Source organism: Fringilla coelebs (assembly GCF_963513975.1).
Source record: "Fringilla coelebs genome assembly, chromosome: 7".
Lineage (NCBI taxonomy): Eukaryota > Metazoa > Chordata > Aves > Passeriformes > Fringillidae > Fringilla > Fringilla coelebs.
Window position 1 is genome coordinate 34,436,427 of NC_140035.1, and position 19,429 is coordinate 34,455,855.

A 19,429-nucleotide genomic window follows, 5' to 3' on the forward strand; every position below is an offset into this window, starting at 1 on the left:
GCTCCTAACTGTTGTTTGGCTGGGGGGCATTAGGGAGGACGGAAAAGAAGTAAGGTGTGCAAGCCTTTTGTTTCTCTTTCCTTCTCCAGATACCAGGGGACAGAGTACCTTGGGGAAAAAAGGATTAAAGTCTTTTTCAAAGAGCTGCCTTGCAGAAGGAAGGCTGCTACTATCACCTCAAAGTCAAATTTGGGGGCACAGTGAGTAGGGCGCCCCAGCATCACAGTTAACAGGGCAAAGACACCCTTTCCCCCAAGGTGTCACACTGCTCTTGGTCAAACCAGTAGCAACAAAAAAAAAAGGCCTATTCTTCACACACAGCTTGCACTGGTTTAACTGCAATCAGTTTTGAAGTCAAGTCAGTTTGCCAGGTATGAAATCCCAAGAGAATGTACTTAACTTAGTGCACAGACATCAATTTAGCTCATCTGAGTTACTGAAGTAGGCTAAATCAATACAAGGCACTTGTAAATGGATTTAAAAGAACATTCATGTGGGGTTTGTTTCAATTTAACAAGTCACGTTAAGGACCAATTTTGTTTAAACCCAAGCAAGGTTTCTTTGTTGGCTATCCTTGAACCCTAGATTACCACTCTAATTATCCACCTAAGAAAGCAGAGAGCAAAGCAACCCTTCCCTGTATCTCTGAGAGAAAGTCCCCTGAGCAGGGAAACACACAGGCAGCACTGCCACTTCATCCTCAGAAGCAAAGCAGTAAGGCTGGATAGGCCCACTGACAAAACAGTTTTTTTCTATTTGTACCACAGGGTAAATTACCAGATTAATATTTACTTCCAGCCACTGCTACCAGCCTGAGGGGGAAATGGAGCAGAATGAGGCCAGCAGAGGTCATAGCTCATTCAACCCATCAGTGTCATCAAATTTGCTCAGCAGAGCCTTGATTATTTTTCCAAACTTCAAGGCTGGTTTGTGGCAAGGCATTTTTCTAGAAAGGGAGGAATAGAAGGCTTAAAACTAAGGCCATGTTAACATATTAATAAATCTCTCAACTAGCAAAACTATTATCTTTATTTGGGCAGCTGAATGCTTCTGAATATTAAATCAAAACCACTAGCTCTGAACATCTACAAGTCTTGTTCCTGGATGAGGTGGGGGCTGCAGTGAGGTTTATGGAGCTGTCACAGGGCTAACTGCAGAGCCCATGGGATTAAGCTGTTATGCATTCAAAGCCATTAAAATATCCCTCTCAGCTCTTCTGTGACACACAAAGAGGAGGATGCTGCCCTTGCAACCTCACCCTGTGCATACTTCAGCTCTGTGCCTGCTTTTAAGACATCAAACCTCACTCACAGACCAGCACTCTCTAAAGCAGGAGAGCCTCTGAGCCCGTCTGTTGGTGAAGTGTTTCAGGACTGCCACCTTCACCTGAAAGCAGCCCTGCAGAGCACACCTGGATCAGCACTTCAGAGAGCACCTTACTGGGAGCAAATGCCAGCCAGAGGCAACCTGTGGGATGGGGGCTTTGACATCCAGCTAAAGAGTGCCATGTGGGGGGGAATTAAAAAAATTAGGGAGCATGGTATCACCATTTCAGAACAAAACACAATTAATTCCTGCTTGGTCTTGGTGAGACTGGCAGGACATAGCCACGCTATTGATACTCCAGGCTTTGGATGTCCTGCCAATGCCAATCAATGTCCAACTCTCCCAAAACACAGCTTGTACCTATTGATTCAGCATGAAGGAAAATCTTTTATCAGCCCTTGTGGGCTCCTTCCACAGCCTAGGACACATTCAGCTGTGTCCAGCCCAGCTTCCCCACCGACCACATTTGGGACAGGGTGCTTTGCCTTCATCCTCCCTGTATTTGCTTTACCCTTTTCTGCACTATGACTTTTCTGTGGTTATTATTAATGGTTGACTCACCTCCACATTACAATTTTTTATTAGTGTTTGCAGCACTGTGCTCAGGATAATGGATCTTTAACTGGCTGAGGTTTGTAAAGAATATTAGGGGAAGATGACTATTTAATGGAAAGGAAGCTCAGTTAACTCCACCAGAGATGAGAAAGCCATCTCCTGGGCTACACATCCACTCTGCTTCCTGTACAAGGCTAGTCAAGAGTAATTTCAGCAGGATTTGGCCTGGGCCCTCAAGCCAGGGAATGAACTCAGTCAAGACCTAAAGTTCACCACTAGTTCAGGTGCACCTATTTGATGTTGCTTTGGCTTAACAAGAAGGAAGCAGCATGTTTTTATAAAAGGAAATTCAGTCTAAACCAGATTCAATCATTAATGTTCAATTAACATAATTTGTTTGATTGAAAATACAAGTTAATTGTTAGGAGAAAGCATGAAAAGCTCTTAAATAAGCCGTACCTTTTCATTTTTAAAAGACAGGTGGTGCCTAGCACTTTCAGCTCTTTCCCCCTTGTTTTTCCAACTGTTCCTTTCTCACAGAAGGTTTCCCTGTCAGACATTTTTCAATTTTAAAAAAGCTCCTTAAGAATCTTCCACTCACCCTGACTAAGTCTACACACATGAGGCTGGAGGGGAAGAGCAGCAGTTAAAGCAAGAACATCTCGAACCTCCCCATGTAAACCTGCCCTTGCATATTCATACCCCAGAGTCATTTTGGAAGGTGACCAACCTCCCTTCTGATGGAACCCACACCCAAAGTTTTCACAGCCTGTAGCATCAATCTGAATGCATGTCCAGCTGACCAGTTAAACACCAACAGAAAAAAAAAAAAAGCCCCAAAGCAACACCACAATCTCTTCTCTCCACGGCGTGGCAGACAGGGATGTCTTTGATGCTGCCCTTCCTTCTGTGCAGCCTCCCCCCAAATCAAGAGTTTCAAATCCAAAGCACGTGGCTCTGCTATTTCTGACAGGCAGAAGCAGAAGTCAGCTCCCCAAGGAATTCCAACGTGAGCACAGCATTGTACAAGGGCTGGATGGACGGATGTGCTTTCACTTCTAAGCCTTAAAGAAACGAGAGTACATCTATGAAAGTTTCACCAAGGAGAAAAAAAAAATAAAATAGAAAAGAAGAAAAAAAGGCAAGGCAAAGGGGTTTCAGAGAAGACAGCCCCTTGAGCAATTTCCAAACATCAAAGAAAAAGGCCTCCAGCGTGTTCTCCTCATCTGATACCTTTGTTCCCCCACTCCACGCCCGCAGGCATCTTCCTCGTGATGCACAAAAGGCTCCTGCAGCCCCCGGACAGCTCCCTGTCCGCACGCATTACCTGCCTCCAGCTCTGACTCCCTCACGCTGGCATTTCACACCAGTCACAGCTCATTTTCCATGGCTGAAGCCAGGTGGGACTGACCAGGGAGTCTGGAGTCCCAGAGAACTCCAGCAGGTCTGTATCCAACAGCCTGGCTGCTCCTTCATCCCCTGTGCAGGTACAGTCCAGGTGAGCACTGCTGTTCTGCCGTTCCTCCTGGGGAACCTGCTTGGCTCCCCCACCTCTGTTCACTCTGATTTCCCTTCTGCAGGGCTGCATTTCTGTTTTCCTCTTCCTATTTGCCCTCGAGGTTACCTTTTCCTGCCCATGTCTGGCTTGCCCCAGTGTCTTTGCTGAGGTGCAGGGCAGATCCCTACTGTATTTCCCCTGTTTTCAGAGCACACTCACACCCAGCTGTGTGGACCTGCTGCCCTTGGATGCATCCCGGGGCAGGGAGTCACACAAGTCAGGTCAGGAAGGGTCGATTGCAATTGTCACTCAATTGACAATTGTTACTGCAGTTCCCTTTACTTTCCCCAGTCACAGAAAGAAGCTCCTAGCAGCAAACCCCTTGCTCCCCACCAGGGACTGCTGTTACCTGCGTGCAAATTCGGACGCTACCAAGAGTTTTCCTCACCCTGGACACTGCAGGCAGGACCTGTCAGTGCAGCACTGCAGAGGGGCTGAGTCTGTTGCAACTTCTTTTGCACACTAACACCCAGCACATGCTCTAGGCAGCAGTGGTTCCCTGTCACATCCCAGCTGACAAAGGTTGTGTGACCAAACTGTTTCAGATAAGCTCTAATGACCTGCTGCTCAGTGCTAGCCCTGCACTGCTGTACATCTCCAGGCCACTGCAGACCAACCCAAGCTGAAAATACCCCCTGGGGGCTTTGATGAGACTGGTCCCTGTGCTGGGCAGGCTGAGACTTTGTGACACTGCAGCAAACAGGCTTGTGTGCAGCCAAGGAACAAGCAGGCTGTGCTGGAGCCTTGCCGTTGTCAGCCTACGTGACACTCACTCCTGTGCTGAGCATTTGGGGGCTGCCCTGTCTCCCCTGTCTGCAGGGGCTTTCCTGGAGCTAAATGGAGCAAAGGAAAGTTTTTGGTTCATTGCCTCTCCAGTCCCTCCATATAGGGTTCCTAGGGAATTTCTCTCTGCAGCAAATGACATGAAAATGAACGGGCATGAAAATATCCTAGGGACACCAACTACTTCCAATATAAACCTAGAGGTCTGAGCCAACCTTCTTTGAACTCAGGATTTTTTTTTTTTTTTTTTTTTTTTTTTTTGCAATGAATGACGACCTAAACCCAAACTTATTACTTCTACATGCTGGCAAGAAAAGCTAGAAAAAAGAGCTCATTCTTGGACTTGGGTTAAAATGCAGGTCTGTGAGCATATGCTGCTTTCCAGACCTGTGTGCCAGGTCACTTAAATGCCTCTGCTGAGCTTTAGGTTAAGGAACTGAATTGACACCTGATCCCTACAGTTTCATGCCATTTTCAGCCCTAGAAGTCAGCAGCTCCACAGGGCTGGAGGCTGCCCCACCAGTGGCTCACAGCTCATGTCCCCACTGTGGATGGTGACAACTGGACTATCGTGCTCAGCAACTTGCCTTTGGCCAGGGAGTGCAGATAGATTACATTCCCCATGTACCACAAGACTTTAATTACTTTACAAAAGCACAAAATTCCTTGTCAGCTGTAGCCTGTCAGAAGGAAATGAGAAAATCAGTGAATTCAGAAGACTGTAGAGAGAAAGGGGGGAAAACATAAAAAAAATAAAAACCCCAAACCAAACAACAAACACTGAAAGTAATGCTTCTTTCATTCATCTGAAGAAGATATACTACTGGAGCAGCAATGTCTAGAACACTCAGTCAAGACTTAGCCTACACTCAGTCAAGACTTAGCCTAGGCTGGGGAGAACAACCCAGCTGTTTGTTTCTTTCCCAAGCTGGTGGGAGGCTGGGATATCTATTTGTTCAGCAGTACTGTCACTATAAACTGTAAGATCCTTCCCAACTGTAAGGCTTACTGCACTAAACTGAAGTTATAGTGCAGCTCAGCACAGATCTGTCTGCCAAAGTTGGATATTTTGAAATATTTCCCATTCCTGACCTGTGTGATTGAAATGGAGGGATTACTCTGTTCAGATGTTTAACTCTCTGCAAAGCATGCAGACAGAGAAATCCCCATGCTGCTGAAGCTCTCAAGTCACAGAAGCCAGGCACAGCTACTCCATTACCACAAGGCTTCAGCATTACTGGATTTATCTTGATTGCCCACATTTCCAGAAAGCTAAAGGGTGTTTCACACCTCCAGAACTGAGAGAATTTCTTGCTTCATAATTGAAAAATGCTCAGATGGAACTACTGCAGAGAGGTGAAAGAGAGAAATTGCCAAGGAAAAACAGAATGAGTGGTGTTATTATTTTACATGGCATTATCAGGTAACAATGGCAACATACTTGGATGCATTTTTTAATGACATTTAAACTAATGTTTGACAGTGTTAAAGTTGAATCCCACATGTAACCACATCCTCTCTGAATAGCATTTTCAATGACACCCTCAAAAGTGGTCTAATTAAAGCAGGCAAGCATTATTTGCTCAGTTGTAGAAATGGTATGATTCACAAAATAAAGCAGCAGATGTGGAGATTACTGCAGGGCTAGGAAGGATTTCCTCCATCTACCCTAGACCCAAGTCTTTACCTGCAGACCCTTCTTTAGCCAGCAGCCACATAATTAAGACCCTGAAAGCCCAAGGAAATGTGCTTCTGTTTGCAGAGACCATAGTTAAGCAGGAATGATCTGCTGGGTTATTCAGAGAAAGTACGGGGCCCAAGTGGTGTGGTCAGCACCACTCCCAAAGCCAGCCAGGCTGGATGCTGGCTCAAGGATCCCTGGCCAGAGCTCCCAGGGCAGACATGCCCTGAGTCAGCTGTCATTAGCTGGTATTAATCCTGGCAGAGCACCCTCTACACAACATCCTTAAAAGGTCTTAAGTGGATGTTAGGCACTAGTTAACTTATAAATTAAAGTATGAAATAAATTATCCACTGAAGGGAGTAAATGGCAATTTAAATTTCAGTTCATTACAAAGTCAAAGCAAGTAAGCCAATTTACACCAGATAAGGATTAGGCCTCATTTCTCTTCCCCTTGATTTTAAGCCCTGTTTTGTTGCAGGAGAGGCTGTGTGACATGAAGTGATCCTGCAGCATGACAGTACTGGCTCATGTCAATAAATCTGTGCATTACTTTCAATAAGCTGGTTTAGACCATTTGCAATGGATTTGACTCCTAGTTCATTTGAAAGCATTAGGGGGAAGGAGAATACCAGCAACCATGGGGGGGTCCTTTGAATTTCTAGTTAAAAACATTTACCAGGATATCATTATTTGGGTGAGCTTTTTGCTTAAATGCTTGCCATAGTCATTCCAAACAAGGATGCACATTTCTAACACTACAAACAGATTTGAAAAGAGTGAAGTGCTCTGAAATAAAGAAAACTGAGCATAATTTGTTGATCAATGAGTTGAAAAGAACTACAGACATTAGTTATACTACTTAGCATGAAAAATGCATATCCAAACCCTTCAGGGACACGGCACAAAATTCTAGCCTTGCTGAAATTTAAAAGCCAATGTCCCACCTTTGTTACTGGATAAAATAAACTCATGAATATAAATCTCACAAGGCTCAAAATCAGTATTTATTTCTGGCTGTACAAACCACAGTTTTTTGCCTTGCTAAGACCTGAGAGCAATTTTCTGCCAGCTGGAGGCAGTTGCTCCTCAGCCTGCAGGTCCCCTATCTGGGAATCCTCAGGGCCACATCTGCAGCAGAGGAGAGGCTGGAAGCATTCCCAGGCATTGATGCCAAGTGGCAGGGAGCAGCCTGAGCCCGTGCTCCCACTGCCACCAGGGATGGGTCCTGGGCTCTCCCAGCTGTCAGATCACACCTGTGATGGCTGAGGAGAGCAGCAGCTGGAAGAGGATGTTTGTTTTTTTTCCTTGGGAAAGAGTCTAACAGGGGGAGAAAAGACAGACATGCTCTAGCAGGCACACTTGCATTTCTGAGCCTGGGGGCAGCCACAAGCCTCGTTCCCTCTCTCCAAAGGGACAGGATGAGCAAGGGAGACTCAGGGCTGGTTCTTTGCATGTCCCTGAGGTCTGTGGGGCACTGATGCCTTGCAAAGGCTGACCCAGAACAGAGACCAGACAGAGCTAAAGAATAAAGTAGGGATTTATTAAAAGGCCTCAACAGATAGACCTTGGGGAGCACAAGGGCTACACCCCAGGTGAACCCAAAGTGGTCATAAAAATGGATGACTGGTCAAGAGGTCTCACACTTTTTTAAGTTCTGGTCTATGTGCATATTGGAGTTAATTGTCCAGTTATAGCTTTAGCTTATGAAGTCCCATCCCTCTTGTTTTTCTCTCTTCAGTCCACATTGTTTATGCTCTTGGGACTGAGATTTGGATCATTTGTCCTTGGGTCCCCAGCTAAAGAAGGAATTGTTTTGTCTCCCTACTCTGTGCAGAGAGCTCACCATCCCCTCATATGAAGCTCAGAACTACATGCTAAAGCAGTACAGAATCTGAAAACTATAAAAACTAAAACCTGGGGCATCAGTAGCACACAGAGAATCCTTCACAGCCACACTTCCTGTGGGAAAGGAGGTGTTCCTCCCTCTTCTCCTCCCCACTGGCCAGCCACAAAGCTGTGCTGGGATACAAATGCCTCGGTGGGCAGGACAGCTGCGAGGATCCAGGAGAGGAGCATGCCTGGGCAGCCACAGAGCCGCTGCAGCTTCTCCTACAGAGAACTCCTGCGGCAGCCCCGCACGCAGAGGGGCCGCAGGGATTTTTAAACCAATTCCTCACGCCTCCATGTATCCTAGCAACCCCTCTCCGAGGTTACAGATGCGATGCCTCACCCACCTGTTACACAGCCAGCCTGAGGCAAGTTACATGTGGCTTTCTTCCCAGCTCATCCCGATTAAGGAATGCGGGAATGTGTCACAAGCAGCCGGTGGGTGTCACACACAGGCACCCCTGGACACCAGGACTGGCTCTGCATGTCCTCTGAGGAAAGGGCTTTGAGAACAAGGCAAGGAAAAGGGAGTGGCCTTCAGCCCTGCCACAAAAATGGGCCATGCCTGCCTGATGTGCCATCACTCAGGTCCTGCATGGACATCCAAGCAAGATTTCAGAAAGAATTTTAGGTCCAAAAGAGGCACAGTGAACAAAATTTGACTCCTCCCATGCCCTTCCCCTCCAACCTGACTAGGCTACATTATAATTACAGTAAATGAGTTTGTTAAAGGAAAAAAAGACCAAAAAACTGCTCAAAAAGCAACCTTTTCAAGGAGTGATGCTACTCTAAAGTACCATTTAGCATTTTCAGTTTCCTGGGGCGGGGAGGGGGATACTATAATCATCAAACATTAAAATTTTGCTCTGCAGAAAAATAAAAACCAAATTTAATCAAAAATTAAAAGGTAGAAAATCAATTACAAACATCCGTTGAAAAGGAAATTTGCAATTTTGCAAAATTTACTTTCTACATCTGTGAAAATGGTCCTTTTTAAATGATTCTCCTGCTCATCAAATTAGATTTCCTTTATTTGGCTATCACTCATCAAATTGTTTAACCTGCAATATCTATTTCTCATGTGAACCTCAGTAAACTTATCATTCAATTTATCTGCATTCCTGAAAAACAAACAATGAAAACCCCTAAATCTTTTGTTGTGGGTTTGTTTCTTTTTTGTGTAACTGCACTTATCACTGCTAAATCCACCTCATTCTAATATATCCAAAGAATTCAAGGGAAACTTCTATCCCCAAGGCCAATAGGGAAGATGAGGTTGTAACTGCTCTAAGACACATAACTCACTGTAGAGGTCTCTTATTCATGTCCACAGAGGAAAATATGGGATACTTTTGTCTTGGGTTGTAAGATATGATTTTGGGCTTTGTATTCTATTCCCCATCTGTTAGAGGTGGGGCAGTTCTCTTCTGTTCTCTGGGCAGTTTTCTTTATCTCTGCCACAACCCATCCTCCCTCCAGGAGATCTCTGCTGTCCATGGCCAGTGAGTGTCCCTGCATGGCTGATCAAATTCCATCATCCCATGGGGAGATGCTCTGCCCAGGGGAGGAGCCAAGCATTCCTACCTGAATACAATCTGACATTTGGAACACCACAGGCAGAGACTTTCCCACTGCATTCCCAGGGGAGCAGCTTTCTTCTGCCCTGCATTCCCAGAGGAAGACCAGGCCCATCTCCACCAGCCTTGGCCTTTCAGAGGAAAACTCCCCCCTTGTGCAGGATCCTGCTCCAGCAGAACCACAGCTGGCACTGCAGGAGGGCTGAGCCACCATGGGATGGGACTGTGCCACCACCCTGACCCACAGGGGGTCAGCTCCTGTTCTGACTCTGGCAGTGTTGTTTTGTATCACTGCATTTTTATTTTATTTTCTTCCCTAGTAAAGAACTGTTATTCCTATTCCCATATCTTTGCCTGAGAGCCCCTGAATTTCAAAATTGTAGTAATTTGGAGGGAGGGGGTTTACATTTTCCATTTCAGGGGAGGCTCCTGCCTTCCTTAGCAGACACCTGTCTTTTCAAACTGAGACACTTTCTAAATGGTTCTGGCACTTGTGAGTTATGCCTCTTTCCCCTCTTAGGCAGCAATGAGATGTAGCCATCAGGTTCCCTCTGTTTGGAGCGCTCCAAACGTGAGCACTGATGGTGCCCTTTCCCTGGGTAAGCTGAGGCTGACTGCCTGACGACCTGCAGTGGCTCCTGAGCAAGGGCTGGAAGAAGCTGGCACACCTTCTCCCTCAGCACCACCTACTCTGCTCATCTCAGGCTGAAGATCACAGCCAGGATGTCAAACCCTCCTTTTCACTGTGAGGTTACTTGGCAGCTGAATCTGCACACTGAGATGAGTCCAGCTGAGATGGCAGCAGCCACTTCATTAGTTCAGTGTCAGTTTGGTTTTGACACATTTGTGGAACCATTGACGAAGTTTTTGTAAAAAGTGAGAACAGGATTTTTATAGCTAAGATTTTCTGCAAGTGTCACACGCATTTTAGGACATAGTCCTGGGCTGAGCTATACAAACAAAACTCCCTTGTGGTTTGACAGACATTATGAGTGAGAATTGGATCATGTTTTCTGTGTGAGATAAAACTAACTGCCTTCACAGCTGTCATTTTTTTTTATAGTGCAAGGGAGGAAATTCAAGCATTTAAAGTTACATTTAAATATGAAAACTTGATAGACATATCTGGCAATAAAAACACAGCTGTTAACAACACATAGAAAATACTGCAGTGGTACAGCACAGGAGGCTGAAACTCTGTGTCTGAGAAGAAGCTGCAGGTGAGAGCAGCTTCCTCATTTATTTAACACAGGGAGTAGGGCTTGTGTTTGTACACTGTACAGCACTAGGCAGAAATACCCTCAGGAGCCTATCATCCAGCACTGCACGAAATAAAACAGAATTTCCCAGACTCTCATGAACAAGGCATAAGCCCTGGAATGACAATGCTTCACATGCAAGACAAGAGCCATGTAATATTTTACTCAAGTGGAAGAGATGCACGATTCAAAGCCAGTCTCTTCAAATCTGCAATGGACTTGAAGAATGTGAGCCCATGGGGGCTGCTTCCTCTTCAGTTTAGCAGCTCACCCGTGGTTTCTGGGGTAAAACTAAAGAATAGGTTCAGATATTGCTGATCCATCACTGCCTTGCAACACCACCAACTCCCACATCCACCAGTTCTATTTATGCAGCTACTAGTGCTAAGGATGTGTCAGGAAAATTAATGAAGGATGAGCATGCTCCGGGAAGAGCATGCGCAACAAGAGGGGGGTTGTGGGTTAAAATAGCCCGGTGCATCTTCACCAGTGCACAAACTGGTCAGAGAACAGCTGCTGCAGAGACTCATGAGGCCCTGCCGTGGCAGCTAGAAAACATTATGAGTATTTTCAAGCACACACTGGCTCACTTTCAGCACCCAGAAGCTATTTTAAGTGCTCCATGGAGACAAGCTGGTGTTATTAGGGCACTTTTCTTCCAGAAGACAACAATTCATTTTGAGTCAAATAATCCCATCAGAGGCCTTTGTAAACACCTAAATCAGAAGAAGTGGCTCTGATGATCTCATGTTGGGAAAGATTCACAGGCTGAGCTAAGGCCAGTTTTCTTAAGACACCTCAAAAGAAAATGAAACCTTGCTGGGAAGTTTTGATGCTGTGTCTGTCATGTCACAGCAGCTCCCAGAGGGCACCTCTGGAGTCTGAGGAGCTGCCAATTGGCACAGGGAAGCTGATTCAAGACCAAAATTGGAGCAGAAGCCTACAAGATAATTTTTTTACCCTACTGAGCAGCAAAGCCATGGCTAAACAAGCCCTAGGAGTAAAACTCTCACCTGACAGAACCACCTCAGACCCAGGAGGAAAGACTTCCATCCTTTTCTGGCCTTGGCCCCACCTCACCTCTCTGTCTCAGTTTCACCCAGCCTAGTGTCTTCACAAGGCATTTTCAGACCCAAAGTCCAGAAAACATTTACAAAGAAAGAGATAATGCTGTTATCACCCAATGCTGTGGCTCTGTGTGATGTGAAGGCATAGACAGTCACAATGAACTCCCTATATCAGAAAAGTGGGAAGAAATATGGAACAGAGGAAGAAGAAATTGGATTATGACAGTGACAGAGTGAAGAGCAGTACATGGCAGGGATTTAGAGACATTTGGGAAGCACTCTGGTATTGGCATGATGGTCTCAATGAAGAAAATTGTCAAAAATATGACCAGAGGAAAGAGCCTAATCAGAGTCATCCAAAATTGGTTTATTTTATAAAATATTTCAGGCCTTCTTTTTCTTCCTGTTTTTAAAAGCCTTGCTGTACAGCCTGGTGAGCTGAACAGGGAACTGTAAGCACTCGTGCTGCTCTAAATACTGACAGACAAAAGAAACAGAGAGGGGAGGGTGCCTAAATATAGCTCAGAAGGCTCCCACCTCTCCATACTGAGGTTCAATCTCCACAGCCAGCTAAGGTCAGTGATTTTCAGTCAGCTTTCAGCCACTAGCAGATACAAGGCCACATCAGAATTACCAGAGTTTAGGGTGGACATTATCATAGTTGATGAGGAACCAGGTATAAATAACATACTTCCAGTGAATTCCCTAAGAGCCACTGCCTGCTCTTTATTAAGTTTGAATCCACTGACTCTGGATCCTCAGATAGAGGAAATGAATGGTTGATCTACCCCACAGCATGATCCAGCCCTGAATTTACAAGTAAACATGAAGCTGTGGACTTTGCTTACATTTTTGTCTCAAAAAAAAAAAAAGTACTTTTCTCACTATGTATAATTCACTAGTTTTGCTTGGAAAAGGGAGTTCTAAAATTAAATAACCCAAAGATACAGAGGCACGGGGGATGCTAAAGCTAAGGTAACTTGGCAGAAAATGGCCAGCATCTGAAGGAACACGTGCAATAATCAAAGATCACCAACATACTCATGATATCAACACACAGAACTGTGAACTATCGTTCAACAGCTGTTTTTGTTTCAAATTTGCTCTTGCCATGACTCTCATGGATCATTATGGAAAGAAGCACTTTTGTGAACTAAAAAAAGAATGAACAAATGAACACACAACTGCCAGGCTGCTGTAGTACCTCAGTCTCCTGCAGAATGCAAGTGACTGATGGCACTGGGGAAATACTCAGTAAGCTCATTTTTTTTCCTTGCAACTAATCCACCACATTTCCAAGTTTCACTTACCTGTCAGGTTCCTCAAGCCAAGTTCCCTGAGTCCAAAGTTGCCATCCTTCCTGTAGTTAAGGAATATGGCCAGAGCGTATCGCTCCTCGTAGAGCTTGGTGCCACGAACGATGCGCAGGTTCTCCAGGGGCAGGTACTCAAACTGGTTCAGAGCCACCAACACATAGCCCGTGACTTCTCGGATAGACTGAAAGGCAGAAATGAAGCAAACACATCAGACATGGCCCATCTTTAATTGTCCTCAATTTCCCACACAGTGGATAGTTTAGGATCCACTGCTACCTAAGACAAAAGAAAACAAATAGTCTGAAAAATAAATTCTGTTTCAACTCAATGATTTCAAGCACATTCCGGTTTTAATTTTAGTGAGTTTACTGGAAGCAGTTGTTAAAAAGGCAGAAAATAAAGAGGTAGCCATTTTTATCAGTTTATTGGAATGAACAGAAATTCACTGTAAGGTATTAAGGTGCCGCCCTGATTTTTTAAGATTTTCTAAGCCTTCTGATGTTTACATTCTTGTAACAAACTTTCTCACACACTTTCTATAAATAACTTATTGTTTTTCATTTTTTTATTGAGGAGGAGAACTTTGATGAACTGTTGGTTGGTCCAGTGTCATTGGAGAGGTGGCACTTTCACCTTCCAATCCACTGTCACTTCTGGAAATCTCTAAATGTTGGAGTCAGAAAACAAACTTCCTTTTTTTCACCTTGAGAGCAGCGGTGTGTGTGCGTTGTGTTGTTTCACGTTCTGTTAAGGATTATGTCTGATTATAATTAATGTCAGATCAAGGACATTAAGGACTCACAAAAGGATGACTTTGCACAACTCAACACAGAGAGCAGGTCAAAGGCCTCTGCAGTACATGGATAGAATCCACTGGGGCAATGCCACAGTTCAGATGAGATTCTGTCTGCAAGTAACTCTGTGCTGTACAGCGTATTTCAGGGTGGGGCTGAAGGGACATAACATGGAAAACACCTCTGGAAGAGCTCACCATCAAACAGGAACAGATGGGAAACAGGGGGGCTGGTTTGGAAGACAAAACAAAGATAACACAGATCTGTTCTAACACCCATTTTGTGTACTTTCAAATGGAACTGATCACTGAACATTTGCAAAGATTCATCTCCAAGTTTCATCTGGCAGTGCTGGAACCATCCACACCTATATATCCCAGTCTTGGATCAAAACTGCAATCCAAAACCTTTAACAAAATGATTGCTGCACCTTTGAGTTGGCTGAAATCTTTGCTGGCTCTAGATGAACTGCTCAATAACCCTCCTGCTCATACTTGTGAATTGATTGCCTGGGCTGGAAAGGGGAAAAAAAAAAAAACCAAAACCCAATAACTAGAAAAACTTTTTCAAAGTCCAAAAGATTAACAGAACTAGAGATGTTGTTAGGAAAAAAAAATACAGAACACCCAAACCCAGAGAAATATACTCCCTTATAAAATAAAGTTCATTCTAAGGAATTGAAAGAAATGACCTAGAAACACAGAAATGCCTTTGAAAAATGTAATTTCAACACTCACAATGACCCCACCATCCTCAGCAGGACTGGGCACAGGCTGAAGGATGTTCCTAGCCAGATCCTGGAAACAGAATCTCCATCTTGGAGAGGGTCTCTTGAGTCTGTTTTTCAGAGCTCACCTCACCCTGTGCCTTCAACCACTGCACAGAGTGGTGTGTTTGTGTGTGTGTATGCATATTTTAATGGATGGAAATTGATACCGCTACTTGTGTGCTTAAGTGGCTGCACGCACTTCTCCCTTCCCTTTGGCAAAGTCAATACCTTCAACAAAACACTGAAAGAAAAATTCTGCTCTGAGTAACGTGCCCAGACTACAACCAACATGAGGGGGACTCCAGTCGATACTGTAATGAAAACAACCTGACAAGCAACAGCAGGCAGAGAATTCAACCTGTCGTGTATGTATCATTAATAAAGAAAGGCAGCAATGGATTTGCAGCACCAAGGACAGGATCCTGCTTTGCTGCTTCAGCGCTTTGCCATGATTTCACATTTAAGTGTGCACAAGCCTTTTAATTAGGCTTATAAAAGCCTGCAAGGTTATTAATACGTGTGGCAGTGTACATAAGCAATGATTTCTAGGCCACAAAATCTAGGCACTAGCTGTCCTTCTGAAGTCAAGCATTTGTACTCAGCTGAAGCTGCTGAAAAAGCCATTTCCAGACTTGCTTGGCATCTACACAAAGCCCACTGTCCTGACAGGACTCTGATGAGAACCCAGTCACTGGAGGTAGGTTGAGAAGTAGGGTTCAGCAGCTAAATATTAAATGTAGAGCTGCATTACACCCTGGGACACTGATTCCATTATAATCAGAAGCTTTACAGCACTTGCATGATAGCTCTTTGCCTTCAGATATTTGAGCTTAGCCAGTTTGGTCAGGAATTTGCTTTTCATCATATGCAAAAAATTTCTTTAAGCTGCCTTTTTTAGCATCTCCTCAGAATTCAGGAAATACTTAAATTACATTCACTGCTTCAGTTTCTCCACTGATATTCTAGGGATACTGTGATTGCTCTAATTAATTTAAATGGATGTTTAACTTGGAATTGAGTGGAAAAAATTAAAAGCAGTTCCAAAATTGCATCTGAACAGGTCCTCCCTGCCAATTGTTGTCACTTATAACCACATTTTCTATTTTTAGGGTATGTCTTACTGCCAAATAGCAATTCCACCTGAAAGGGCTGCAATTCAGCACAGGACTGAAATGCCGCACACACACAGAGCAGCAAATCTTCATTCCAAACTTGGGGGAGAAAAAAAGCCAAAAAAAGTCCAAAATAAAACAATAGCCCACAAGAGAAAATGGCAAAGCCCTGTTACTGATAATTGTGAACTGTCTCAGAAGCCCTGACTTTTTTTGGCTTAACCAGCTGAAATGACAAAGTATGGCAAGTATTTTGACAAACCAGAAGGTTCTTTGCAGTCCCATGGCTTCCACCATATTGCAACAGACATTTATTTGCTGGACACACTGCCATGTTCACGCTTGCAATACAAAATTATGAGAATAAATCCAAAAGAGTTTTTAATTTCCTAGGAAACAATCACCTGACCAACCAAATCTAGTAGTCTGATATATTAAGATGGGGTTTCATTTTGGGTCGAAATTCAAATAGGAATGCAAAATGCAGAACAATAAGCAGGTATGCAGGGTGGTTTCTGACTGGTCCATCTTGAAAAAAAATGTACTAGCAAGGCAGAAGGCATCTCACATTTCAGCCACTTCTGGCCAACACGGTCATTTGGCCAGGCACTACAAGTTTTAACATGACTCTGCCTGAAAATGGACACCTGCCCACTTGGAGCTCACTCCCAGCCCTGCTGGAGTCACTGCAAAGATGCCTGTTGGCTTCTGACTCACCAATCCTCATGCCAGATCTCCACCCCTGCACCTCGTGCTAAGGTCAGGCATGATTTGAACTTTTCATGCCTTGAATTCAAGGCTGGGCAGTTTCATGAGCAGGTATCCTAATGCTCTGTTTGAACTGCTTTGCTCCAGCTTCCATCTGTATTCCCAAGAAGGTGGAGTGGCTCACAACACTGAGTGCCATCTCCCAGGCTGATTCTCCTGCTCGGGCTTGCAGGCACTTACAAAAACATATTTTCCATGAGTCTGTCCCTCAGGAAAAACAAAAATGGAACTAACTAAGACTATCAAGCATCAGCCCCTGGGAAAGGACAAGCTTCCAGCAGAAATAAAAGGAGTGCTGGAGGAAAAAAGTATTAATCCTTGACTGTCACAGGTGAGATGGCCACGATGCACAAAGTATCACCACACAAATTCAGAGAGCTTCAACCCATACACAGTAAGACTTTAGCAAAAGAGAAGGCTGCAAGCATCTGCCCTCCTTGTTCTCCAGCCCAACCTTTTATGCCCTCCTGTTGATGCAGTGCACCTGTGTGCCCTCTGTTCCCTTAGGTGGTTGGTCAGTGCCCCTGGGCACTCCATGGCTCGTTACCTTCAATAGCATTCACCTGTCCTGCACAGCTGCACCCAGTGGGGATGAGGCTGGGCCAGCCCCACTCCCAATCACCACAAACTGTGTGCCTCCACATATCTAATGCCTCATGAGCTGCTTAAAAACCACACCAAACCACAGGGTTCTGATATATTTACCAGGAAAGAAGCCCTTTATTTCCATTTTCAGACAGGAGATCAGCACCTATACTCCACAGTTTGCTATCCCTGTGTCCAGCAGTGTCCTACACCTCTGGAACAGCTATGTCAGTCTACAAAACAGTCTCCTAACACACTCTACATAACACATAGTCAATTTTTTGGTTTTTAAACGTAAAAATAGGTACCCTGAGATAAGAATAGAGCTAGTGAAGATTCTGGCCTCTCCAGGGGTCGGCCCCAAGATGGGCAGCCCTGCAGAGGGTGAGGAAGAAACTCAAAATGACACCAAAAGCAAAAGGGTTCTTTTTGGAGATTCTTTTTCAGGTGATGAACTGTAAAACTGAGCTCTAGACAGCCCATTCCCTTAATTACAACTAATACTAGCTGAGCACAGATGAAGCACTTGAAGCTCCCAACAGCAAAACCAGAATTATCCTGTCAGCTGGGAGTAAATGAGAGTAAAATTGTGCCCTGCCATCTTAAATCGTCCTTTGGTTCGAATCAAGTGAATCTGAGTGAAGCAGAGCAAAATAACAGCAAAAGCTTCATCATTCCACCCAGAACAACAGATCAATGAACGATTAGGGAAGCTGATGTTTCTTATAAACACTACCAAGGCTTCTTAACATCCATCAGGAAGGCCTGGCTGTGGCAGAGGCACCGAGGAGAACTCTATTGTGGGGTTTATTTCAACTGCAGACACATTTATCCAGTTGCTGAACTTGATCTGGTAATGTCCCTGCTGCCTCAGCTGATCAGACACTGGTCCCCAGCATGAAGTCAGAGCAACAAAAACCTGCCACAGGGGTCAGCTCACACCTGTGGGACCACTGACAATTAATTCTCTTTTAGGGTGCTTTTCCCCTTTCCATAAAAGCTTAGAACATTTTGATCTACTTCAATCTTACTTGAAAACACCAGTAAACACAAGTGCAGGAGGAAAGGATCACTTGAAGAACAAGTGTGTTTAATTCACAAACATTAAAAAAAAAAAAACAAGAACTTTTCACATCTCAAGGGGACTTGAACATAGTATCTCCTATTTCACTTTTTTATGCATTTGTATCTGGTGAGGAGTACCCAACACCCAGCCGGCTAAATTTTGAGAAAACAAATTGTATTACAAGAAAAAAATCCACAATACAGCAAAGTCAACACCTGCCTAACTTTAAATAAGTTCAAAAATTCAGTTGGGCATGTTTGTGAGCTGGTAACAATCAATTAATTTTTTTTTCATACATTTGTACCCATGGAATGCAACACACCTGTCACTGTCACAATTAAAAAATTAATGTTTACTGAATAACCGTAAAGTAGTCTCTAAGCAGCTACATCACTTGCAATTCTAACTCTGGGAGAAATAATAGCAACCAAAATGTGGAAGTAGCAATTTATGGAGCTCAATTAGCTGTTCCATGCATTGCTCATTGAGGGTTATGAATTTCTAATGACACGACAAGCTGAGATTTTCAAAGCAGTTCAGGTATTTGCAGGATCCAGCCTTTGCCAGCTTCTCTCAAATAGGAAATATGTGGCGCACACTGACATTTCTCCTGTCTGAGAGGACAGCCCATTTAGAGACTATGTCAGAGCAAACATGGCATTCATGTAAGGAATTTTGTCCCACTACAAGCTCATATCTTGCATCCTTTAATTATGTCAACACTTGTGAAAGGAATTGTGATGTTAAGCCCTCCTGAGCACCAGTGGTTTTCCAGGGACTCTATACAAGCTTCAGTAAAAATCCCTCAAGTTTGAGCACACTGATCAATACCAGAACACAGCTTGTAGAAAACCTTTTCTAGTGCCTGGTCAGGAGCAAGCAGTGTATCCTAACTAGAGCTGCCCTGGCAGCAGCAGCAAAATTATTGTCCACAGAACTAAAGATGCAGTTTTTATTCAAATTGGTTAATAAAGAAAGAAGATCCACTAGTCTTTCAATTTGCATCAACAGCAAAGGAAGGACTTGGATTTAATGTTGTTAAGAGCTGTACTTGCACTGCTGCATGCTGCAGGATTGAACTGTGATTCAGTTATTTATGACAGTCAGTAGGAACTTTAACTCATACTCTTTCCCTCACAGACATCTGGTCTTCTTTGGTAATATGCTTACAAAACACCCTGAACAGCGGATCAGTGAACTGAACACAGCACTCAATTCCCTCTAAAGCAGCAGTTAGTCAGATGCATCTTTTCTTAAGGCAACTGGAAATTTGTACAGATTTTGCTACATAATTTACAGAACCCACCTGGGGAGTTGTTGAAC

General features: G+C 44.1%; 1 protein-coding gene across 1 annotated transcript in view; it reads right to left on the minus strand.

Annotated features, from left to right (window-relative positions):
• Nucleotides 1–19,429, minus strand: part of ERBB4 (erb-b2 receptor tyrosine kinase 4) — a gene marked incomplete at its 5' end in the record, with an annotated part of 567,058 nt that overhangs the window by 253,627 nt on the left and 294,002 nt on the right. The window contains one exon of the mRNA XM_084209338.1: nucleotides 13,007–13,193. Within this exon, the coding sequence (XP_084065464.1) occupies nucleotides 13,007–13,193 (187 nt within the window). The remainder of the gene's footprint in view (nucleotides 1–13,006; nucleotides 13,194–19,429) is intronic.